This window comes from Alosa alosa, chromosome 4, assembly GCF_017589495.1.
Source record: "Alosa alosa isolate M-15738 ecotype Scorff River chromosome 4, AALO_Geno_1.1, whole genome shotgun sequence".
Taxonomy (NCBI): Eukaryota; Metazoa; Chordata; class Actinopteri; order Clupeiformes; family Clupeidae; genus Alosa; species Alosa alosa.
This window is the reverse complement of record NC_063192.1, coordinates 17,847,062-17,857,572: the sequence shown is the minus strand read 5'-3', so window position 1 is coordinate 17,857,572 and position 10,511 is coordinate 17,847,062. Positions and strand designations below refer to the sequence as shown.

Genomic DNA, 10,511 nt, shown 5'->3' with positions numbered 1-10,511 from the left:
AAGGGACTTCTGGTTGCCAACACACTCGGAAGGGGCAGCAGGTGGAAAAGTCCCCATCAGGGTTATGCACACCAGCGAGAAGTCCATAAAACTGATGCCCAGAGCCAGGGTAGCTGCGGTGTCCAAGCCACAGAGGATCTATCCAAAAGAGGTAGTGGGGTTTGAGGAAATGGATGGGGTGTTGCATGTCACAGGGCTTAAGCTGAACAGTGTTCACGCCACAGTAGACAGCCATCAATGTTTACCTGTTCCAGTGCAGGTAGCTTCTGAAGAGCTGACGGTTGTGCAGCATGCTCAGCACGCTGTTGCACAGCTACAGTGACATATTCTCCAGTCATGACAACGACTATGGCTATGGCTACACCACCACAGTGACACACCTCATTCCGACTGTTGACGCCCCTCCTATCAAACAAAGACACCGAAGAGTTCCACCTCAAGTATACCAGGAGTTCAAGCGGCATGTTCAGGACTTGGTGGGGCAAGGGATCCTTAAGGAGAGCAGCCGTCCCTTGGCCATCACCAGCAGTCATTGTCCAAAAGAAAGACGGCACTGTGCGCTTTTGCTGTGACTACCGAAAGCTGAACATGGTCACATGCAAAGACGCGTAGGCTACCCTCTGCCGCAAATGGAGGAGTCCCTGGATGCGCTGGGCAATGCCAAGCTCTCCTCCACTTTAGACCTGACTGCTGGCTACTTCCAGGTGGCGATGAGTCCCGAAGACAGGGAGAAGACCGCTGTCACCACTCCCTTTGGCCTGTTTGAGTGGACCATATATGACACAGATACATGTATGGGGCAGTGCTGGTATTTTGAACGGAGATCAAAATGGTAATATTTTCTACTGAAGTATTTTCCCATGGGTATGTGTCGGTATAATGTATTATGATGGAGATATTTGTTCCTGATCGATATTTCGCATCAACTTTCTCAATTAAGTTGAACCTTTTGTAATGGGGGCCATTACAAGCGCTCTTTTATAAGCGCTCGCTCATGACAGAGGGCTTTTCTCAATATGCGTTCTTTTCTATACTTGTGTTCTCATGAACTTGAAAATCGTTTTGAAACGTCATCAATCACCGCCGAAGTACTGTTCCAATTCACAAGTTCGCATTTATTCAAGAACGCATAACATTCCCGGAAGTGTTCTCGAATCGTTGGTTTTATCAAGGATGCATCGGGTGGTGACTTGGTGGCTTGAAGATTCCACAATGCATTACGTCAGCTCAGCCGTGACACTCACATAAGAGAAATGGCAGCATTGATACATAATAGGCCTACCCCTATCATAATTGCTGCTACAATCCGATCCATGTTTAGGCTATAAACGGTAGGCTACAGGCTTCACAACTAACGTTAATCATAACTGTCACTTAAACTGCGAACTTCAAACGTTGTTCCCGCCATCGGCAAGTGAATATATTGTTATTAATATTTAATAAAAAAAAAAAAATCAATGAGAAACAAACTTAAACAAGCTGGTAAATTATTTATTTTATTGTAAATGTCAGAAATACTGGGTAGACCAATAGAGCAATAGGTAAATGACTAGACTTCCGAGCTGTTCCGAGAGAAGCTGCCGTTGGCAAGAACGCTGCTGTCTCAAACTGCAAATTGAGCGTCCTGTGTCCTCGCATTCTCCAGAGTCTGGACTCACGATCTTAACTTTTCAAGTTCGAACTTTCAAGAACGGGAGACCGTTCTTTAGCGTACTTTGCATTGAGAAAAGCCCATAATCTTAGGGGTAACTGTAACTGAGTTGGGTCGAAGGGGCGAGACGAAGATAACGGTAGAAAACGGACAAGTTGAGGCAGAACGAACGACAAGGGAAATAGTGTTAAACAATTTTAGTAGTAAGCCTAGTTCCAGTTGGTATAGCGGAATAGTAGGCTATAGACTATGTTTGTTTACTTTCCGGTCGTTGTTAGTGTGTTCAGTGTCCGTTGTACCGTTACCGTTGTAGCTATGATCAGCTGGCTCCCGTATAGCCTAACGCTAACGTTACAGTGAACATCGACGAGGGATTCGTATTAGGCTACTGTAAGCTGCAGGCTACTTAGGCCTATATAAAAACAAGCTACTTGACAAGGTCTACCGTCTGTTAAGTATCAATTTAGTTTTCTAGAAAGTATAGCAACCGTTTATCGTTCACCACTAATTAGCTCACCTAAGGAAACAGAAGAGTCCCACCGTATCCACAGGAGTCGTCGCCCCTCTCCCCTGCCATCCATCCCTGACGGCCACGAGTGACTCATCTCCATTCTCACACACCCAAACAGGTTGGATAACGATACGAACTTTTACACACCCTGGACGAGTGGATGCATTATTGGGACAATTCTGATACAGTAATGTTTTAAGTGTTTTGTTGTAAATGTTAAGTCCGTTTTAAGTTGTAGCCTAGTAGGATGTGTGAATGAGAGAGTGATTGGGCATTAGGCCACTGTTTTGGTGTTTTATTATTTAAGGGTATTCTATTAGCCTAGATAAAATATAGACATTATAATATATGAAATACTCATTTATCTATAATTTAAATTGCCTGTTATTATTTATTATAGCTACTAGTATTATATTATAATATATACTCACCTAATTTAAAGTGCTGGTGATTTGTTAAGGTAAGTGCCTCACCTGGGCAGTAGACTGAACATTATAATATACACACACACACACACACACACACACACACACACTTTAGTAGCGGAGAAACCCTTCGCTCCCGCTACACTTTGTCCTACACTGGCTTTTTTCACAGATTACATGTTACATCATCTAATCTGTAGGCAGAGTGGTGAAGTAGAGCATATAGGCCAGTATAATCTAATGGGTTTCGCCGGCATCCGGAAAGTAACTCTGTCTCTCTATGTCTACTGTGTAGGCGTATGCTTTCATGTTCTTCTCTTATCAACAGATCTCCTGTAATGCTTCATTACTGGCCACTCTGATCCAGTCCCGTGTTGAGTCTTTGGACAACACCACCCTCATGTTTAATTTCTGCTGAGCTGACCACTCCTCCATGCATATCTTTGTGCACAGGCCTACTCCTCCACTTTCTACCTCCATTCTCAGAGCTGCAGCCAGCCAGAAGCAGATGGGCTCCCCCTATTTAGTCGGGTTCTGCTCAAGGTTTCTTCCTGGAACATGGGAGTTTTTCCTTGCCACTGTTGCCATATGGCGTGCTTGTAGGGGGTTAAGGCTGTTTCTTCTGAATTTATAATACTAAAAAAGTGTTATATATCTGTGTTTCATTAGTTCCTTTTTTATTATTATATTTCATATCAAAAGTATTCAGCCACCTGTCTGAATTTGTGAAGCACCAAGTCCTGGTGAGATGAGCTTTATAAGTGACTTTCAAGGCCTTTTTTTGCTGGGATTTTCGGAACTACTATACCCTGTTTCAGTAGTCTAAATAATGTAACATACATAATAAATGCTTAGATATGTCCATGTTAATATTTTCAGGGAATTGGCTAGTACAGTAGGTGTTGCCTAGTAGGGCTAAGTAGTGATATGAAACAAAAGCTAAAATAATGTGCATTCAGGTTGGCACACTTTTGATACAAGTGTTAATGGTTTCAGAGATAGTGGAATCACTGTTAACATTTAAGCTTTCAGAAAAGGAAATGCAGGCCTAAATTAAACTTTTACCTCATGCAACATTGTGCTGCATGAAATATTTAGAACTGAAGAGGTCACTGTTGCATTGTTATAATGGACTGTCTATTTACTTGCTTTCATTTTCATACTTATCTCAGTGCTATGTCTATTTTTCAGAACATTTTACACATTCACGATATAGGCTAACTTTGTGAAGTTTGAAATGAATACTTTCAAATTGCTTTAATACAGACAACTTTCAGCTTGAATTTCCTTTTGGGGATCAATAAAGTATTTATCTATCTATCTATCTATCTATCTATCTATCTATCTACATTCAATAATCACTTCCAAATATCATGACCTTGCTCAAATAATGTTCACCAACAAAACTCAACTACAACTATTTTTGCTGACATGTTGACATTGTTGAAAGTTATCAATTAGGGCTTTTAGTTTCAGTTCAAATCAGACACAATTTGTATAGCCATAGATGGCAATTGGTGGTTAAATGAATGATTGAATGACTGATGAATGAATGATTAATTGAATGACAGGATCAAAAACAAATCAAAATAAGTCTGTCCATTTCATGGAATAGGCCAGTACATGTTGCACTTAGGACCAATCAGATGTGGATCACATTGAAGGCTGTATAAATATGAGAAAACACCTTGGTTTATCCAGCAGTCATGGTAATGATTTCCTCTTTGTATGGATACTACACAACCTCCTAAGTGATCTTCTTTCCACCACCAGCCTTTGACCCAAACCTGGAGCGAAAGCTGTTGTGTTGTGTCCATAGCTAACTTGTGCGTGCCATATTGGGTCATAAGACTTGATCCATGCGGTCCTTTGCTCGATGCCTCCATAGAAGACTTTAATGTAGCCGTCTGGAGGCCCTAATAGTTTCCCATGCAGAGCCCAGGCCCTGGCAACCGTCACGGTGAGCCAGCCTCTGTGTGTATGCAGGGGGCAGCAGTTTGGGGAGAGGTTGGATTTATCAAAGCCACATGTTTGGGGTTCCGGCTCCATTGGCAGTCCATTCTTTTGAACATATGCTCTGATCTCCCTCTGAAGGTTAAGTCTCACGGTGGTGCTCTTCACCAGGTGATGAAGTGGACGTATGGAGTAGGACACGATTTCTGGGTTCTTATGGATACTATTCAGCCACCTATGAAACCCCTCTGAGTCTTTTTTTTGTCATGGAAAACACCCCTGACCACCCGAAACCTCAGTGATGTGGTTCAGAAATCTAGGAAAACTATACCGACAGAAATAGGCCTACTATCTTATAGGCTGACAGCTTTCACCATTGTGGTCTCATTTATAATATTCCTTATGGTCAATCTTTGACAAATAAAACATTCCATGCCATGTGTGTATTTGAGCTTGCACGCTCGTTTCGATGTAGAGCATTAAAGCATCTTAATTACATTAGGAGGAAGCAAAGGTGTTTGTGTGAGAAAAGGCATGTGTGGCGGAGGTCTTGTGAGATCTGTCACAGTCAATGTGTGAGACTTGATTTCCCTGTACTGATAGGCAGTGTTGCGTAGCCTATTCTAGACCGGTCTTGGTCTCGAGTCCCCTTCTGAGTGTTTTTCGGTCTTTTCATTACACCTGTAGCCGTCATTACCAACACACTAATCATACAGGCACTTTTCTACTGTTTTTTCATCAAAGTAGCCATGGTAGCCAAATATTTAGTAGCCATGGTAGCCAAATATCACAATGGAATAGCCTACATGGGTGTCAAGCAGAAAGATTGATGCCACGATGTCCAGAACCACTCTTTATCCCTCGTTTTCGGCATGTACACTTATTATGTGTCATTGCAGTACAGTACACATTGTATTTTTGTATTTTATTTTTATATTCTTGGATTTTCAAAATTACTTTAATAGTTAAAATGGTGCACGTTACATGTAGAAAGCTAGCTACACTTGCATATTTTTGCCAATAGATTATGTTTAAATTACAATAAACGAAAACAATTCAATATTTTTGACAATGTTGGACAGTCCAAATTGATACTGTATTAAAACAGATTTGATATTGATTAGAAATAAATGTCTATTCCTAGCCAGGGTCGAGTGATGAATAAATAAATAAGATATTTAAATGACTATAGTAAAATTCAACAATTCAGATAAGTGCAAGATAAAATAAACTTCATGTGAAACCATAAAAGGTTGTAAACGCACGGAATTATCATTTCATCTTTAAAATGTACTAGATGATGTGGTGGTAATGACACATTTACCTGACATGAATGGTAGAAAAATTGCAGAAATTAATCAAGTTTCCTATATTATAGTCTTAACCAAGCTCGCAAAGTCACTCCTATCAAATGGAATGAAAATTTGATGTATGCTATACCAATTAGTCAATTTTTCAAAATTTAAGCAACACAATTTTATCCGAAATCTGAGAATTAGCCTTACACAACACCTGCATTAAATTGAATGTGCATTTTTAGGTTCTGCCGGATAACAAGCATCTCTGAACTGACCACATTTCAGCCCTCTAGGTCACTTGATATGACTTAGAAACGCAACTGAGCCCTAGCACCGGGGACTCATTTATAAAGCGTTCTTACGCACAGATTTGATCTTAGACGGTGCGTAGGCTTAAATCCATGCCAACGCTCAGATTTATAAAAACCGTCTTTGACGTGGAAAAGTGCTCATCTCCACGTCAGGTTCAAACTTGACGTACAACAATTTTCTTGTGGTAATGTGGTAAACTCTAATAAGGGGTGGGCATAAACTCTATTTCTGAAATGTCAGAGGTGGATAAACTGCGTTTACTCGCGTTTTGCCTCCACTATACATCCTAATTTGCGCTCATAGGCCTATTCCCAGCTTCGTAACAGAAAAGTAATATTTGAATGTAAGCTATACAATGTAGGCTATAGATATTTTATATCATATATAGCCTACACAACCAAGGGACGGAAGTTATCCTCTGAAAGCAGGGCATCTTAATATTTAGTGTTGCGTCGGAGTTGCGTAAAGAGGAGCAGAGCGCGAACCTGTTTGCTTTTTTGACTGGCAGTGCCCAAGATCAGATGACAATAAGTGAGTTGAATAATGTAGGCTAAAACATAAAGGTAGGCCTAAAGCAAACAATAAAGGACAATGTTTAAAGCCATTGGACACAATTGAAAGAAAACTTTTTCAGCAATAAACATTGCCTATCCTAAAAGAAACGTTAAGCCTACATAATGAATGAACTACAATATGATGACAAAAGTGACAACAAGCCCACAACTGGGCAACTCTGTTAGCAAACTGTCCCCACAGTTACCCACCAGTTATTCTCACATGACGTGACGTCCACGATGATGTTTTTACTGGGGAAAAATGTTTTTCCCAGTGCATGAACGCACCATTAGTCATGACAATTGGGACGACGACATTTATAGTTATATTGGAAACATGTCCCCCTCAAAATATTATGATTTCCAGCCATGTCGCAGACCACTGAAAACTCTTGTCTCTCTGGTCATGGAGCGGACGTAGCCTATGGAGTAATATTATTATTTATTATTATTATTATTATTATTATTATTATTATTATTATTATTAACAATATAGCCTACGTTAGACCTACACCTAGACCTAAAGGGTGTTTATTTATCATCTTTGCATTCGGGGAAAAGCCTACTGGAATATGTGGGCTAACCTAGGCCTACCCTAAAAATAAAATAAAAAAACACCAAAACGGTAGGCTATGAGAGAAATAAATTATGAGAAGCCTAGGCTAGGTTACACGAGCTGAGTGGGCCACCATATTACCGGGTGATTTCAAACTCCATCGGCCCACCGGACGCAGGGTGGGGCTGTTGATGGGAGTGTGACCCAACTTGGCATGAATCCTATTTTAGAGGGGAGAATTCGAGGCAAAACACGTCGCTGCCGCTCAGTGAAAATGTTCGGTCGGCTAGTCTCTGTAGGCTACCGATCTCATTGGCTACAGTAGGCTACCTGCATGTCAGGTCATCGTCGTTACAACGTTATTACCAGGTGGCTGAGGGGCGGGGGCGCAGGGGAGTGAGTGAGAGACTGCTGAAGTCCGCAGTGATACAAAAAAAAAAAAGTGATACAAAAAGGCTACAGAGAGCGATTGGCTCTTTTAAAGATCACATTTGTAACCTAACCTGCCGGCCTGAAGTCAGGCCTACATAAATGCAGATTTCAGTCGGTTCCAGAAGCATGCTATAGAATTAGAACACCTAGCCCACTTGCGTGAGCTGTTTCTATGGGCACAATGATGTCACAATTAGTGACTTTAGCTAACAAATGACGTCATAACACCTCAACGCTATAAATAGCATGTATTGATTCAAATTTCATTCACAATATTATCGATCACTGAATGATTTTGAGCGTATTCTCTCTTCAGGAAGAGGCTATTTACACTGGTATGTTATTTCATAGATATGACTAGATAGGTCTCCTGATATTTGCATTATTTTCAAACAGTTGTAAAATAGAATTGACGTTCATTCGCAGATTTTATTTCAAAATTTTCTGTCAACATCAGTCAGTGTTTAAATTATTGACCAACAAACATGCTGAAGAAATTGTATTCTGCACTGTGTTTTCAGGCATTTTAAAATTAAGGCTATTTTTTTTTTTTATCCAGATTTATCATTTAGGTTGGACTTGAGTCAGCAGCAGATGGATAGATTCTTCTCTCCACCCAGTGTTTCAAAAAATAAATTGAAACAACTGTCCAGTCATAAAATACATCCTGCCGTGGTAAGTAACGGTAATTCTGCTAATGAAAAAATACACCAACTCTGATGGGTAGAAAAACCTTGTAGTATAAATTATGAGGATTGTGGATACATTACAGGGAAACTATAATGGGTGAATAGTTTAATTGCATTAATGATCTGGTAACAATTCCCTTATTCCCTCACCAATATTATCTTTCACCAGCAGGTTTACACTCTGTAATAGTACATTTTGTAGTTTTGTTTTATGTAAAATATTATATATACGTATTCAATGTTTCTTTTAAATCTTTAAACAAGGACCAACTCTCTGTCCAAACAATGGATGAGAGCGATGATTCTCATGAAGAGGTCAAATCCAGTGTCCAGACAGTGGACATGGCTACTGTTTTGGAAGCCATGAATCATGAGAAGCAGCTAGATGCCATTAGAGCAGAGCTTCAGATGGAGCCTGTGGTAGCCGAGGAGGTATAAATGATATGAACACCACACCCACCTTCTCCTAAACTCATAGAGTCAGATTCCAGAAAAATTCTTGTTTTTCATGTTTCTCAAATGTTTATCACCGTCTTTCTTTCTGATACCACTTAGGCCTATGCAAACTCTCAGCAATGCCTCAGTGCAAATCAATTCACTCCCTCCCCCTGTCCCTCCCTTCGATCCTCCCGTGGAGCCGAGACTGCATCCAGTGATACGGATACGGAGGGCTCCACATCGGCTTCCACCTCCCAGGAGGAAGACTATGAGCAGCCTACTGGATATTATAACAAATATCAGAACCTTCTCAATGAAGCCATGATGCCCCCTCCTGCACCCTCTCCTCTGTCCTATACACTGTCTGACTTCAGTGATTCTTCAGAGGATGGATCAGATTGCTCATCTGTCAGTAGTGAGGAGTCTTTTACCGGATATGACACAAGTGACTCTGATCCTCCTGTGTCTAGTCCAGTTAGGCCCAAGCATGTGCCCGACAGAGAGCATGGGAAACGTGACTCTGATCCTCCTGTGTCTAGTCCAGTTAGGCCCAAGCATGTGCCCGACAGAGAGCATGGGAAACGTGACGAGAAGCAATCTGATGTGCAGACACAGATGGAGGAAGGCAAACCGAGACGGTGGCAAATCAGGATGGAGGAACGAGAACTAAAACGGCAGACAAAAGGAAGCAAGCCGAGATCGAGAGCTGATCTGTTGGACCCGCAGGAACTACAGGAACTGCGTGAACGGTGGATCCAGAGGCAATTAGAGAAAGAAGCAACTCTGAAACAAAAATTCCTGAAGTGGCTGCCCAAAGTAAAACCAGGTGAGAGGAACAAATTTAAGTATGTTCTGAAACCACCAGGCAGGATTTCGATCTTCATAGACAAATGCCTTAAGATGAGGCGATTAGGAGAAGGAAGAACGAAGAAAAAGAAGAAGAAGCAGAAAAGTAAGAAGAAAGAAGGGAATGAGGAGGACGAGGAGGTGAAGGACAAGGACAATGCGAAGTACGAGGAGAAGTACGAGGAGGACGAGGAGGAGGAGGAGGAGGAGGAGGCGAAAAAGCCAGGGTTCTTTGCTAAGCTCTTGGGGAAAAAGAAAAAGAAGAAAGACATAAATTGTGATCAGGAGCACTTAGAAGAGGAGACAGGAGTGTCTGGAACAACAGAAGAAGAGAGAGAGGAAACAGCACTGGCCACAAAAAGGAGCCAGAAAAAGCCAGGCTTTCTTTCGAAGCTTTTTGGCAAAAGAAAAAATAAGAGGAAAGGATATCAGGAGCAGTTAGAGGAGGAGGCAGAATGGCTCAGAATGACACAGATATGAGGCAGTGCTGGTATTGTGAACGGAGATCAAAATGGTAATATTTTCTACTGAGGTATTATCCCATGGGTGAGTATGTGTCGGTATAATGTATTATGATGATATTTGTTCCTGATCGATGTTTCGTATCAACTTTCTCAATTAAGTTGAACCGTTGTCCTAGACTGGCTCTTTTCACAGATTACATGTTACATCATCTAGTCTGTAGGCAGTGGTGGAGTAGAGCATATAGGCCAGTATAATCTAATGGGCTTCGCTGGCATCTGGAAAGTAACTCTGTCTCTCTACAGTATGTCTACCGTGTAGGCGATGTGCTTTGATGTTCTTCTCTTATCAACAGATCTCCTGTAAAGCTTCACTGCCGGCCAC

At 41.2% G+C, this 10,511-nt stretch overlaps 1 protein-coding gene across 3 annotated transcripts; it reads left to right on the top strand.

Annotated features, from left to right (window-relative positions):
- The first annotated feature begins 7,937 nt into the window (after nucleotides 1–7,937).
- On the top strand, nucleotides 7,938–10,511 carry LOC125293569 (ABC transporter F family member 4-like). Of its 3 annotated transcripts, none has more exons than XR_007193377.1 (5): nucleotides 7,938–8,027; nucleotides 8,252–8,367; nucleotides 8,646–8,813; nucleotides 8,937–10,211; nucleotides 10,483–10,511. XR_007193377.1 is itself a non-coding variant. In XM_048241548.1 (5 exons), exons 1-5 carry the CDS (start codon nucleotides 7,982–7,984, stop codon nucleotides 10,143–10,145), a joined length of 1,470 nt encoding a protein of 489 aa, XP_048097505.1. In that variant the 5' UTR covers nucleotides 7,938–7,981; the 3' UTR covers nucleotides 10,146–10,505. The 3 variants fall into 3 exon arrangements, 2 of the variants coding, with proteins under 2 accessions (XP_048097505.1, XP_048097504.1); XM_048241548.1 differs by having other exon boundaries at nucleotides 8,937–9,294; nucleotides 9,364–10,505; XM_048241547.1 differs by having other exon boundaries at nucleotides 8,937–10,505.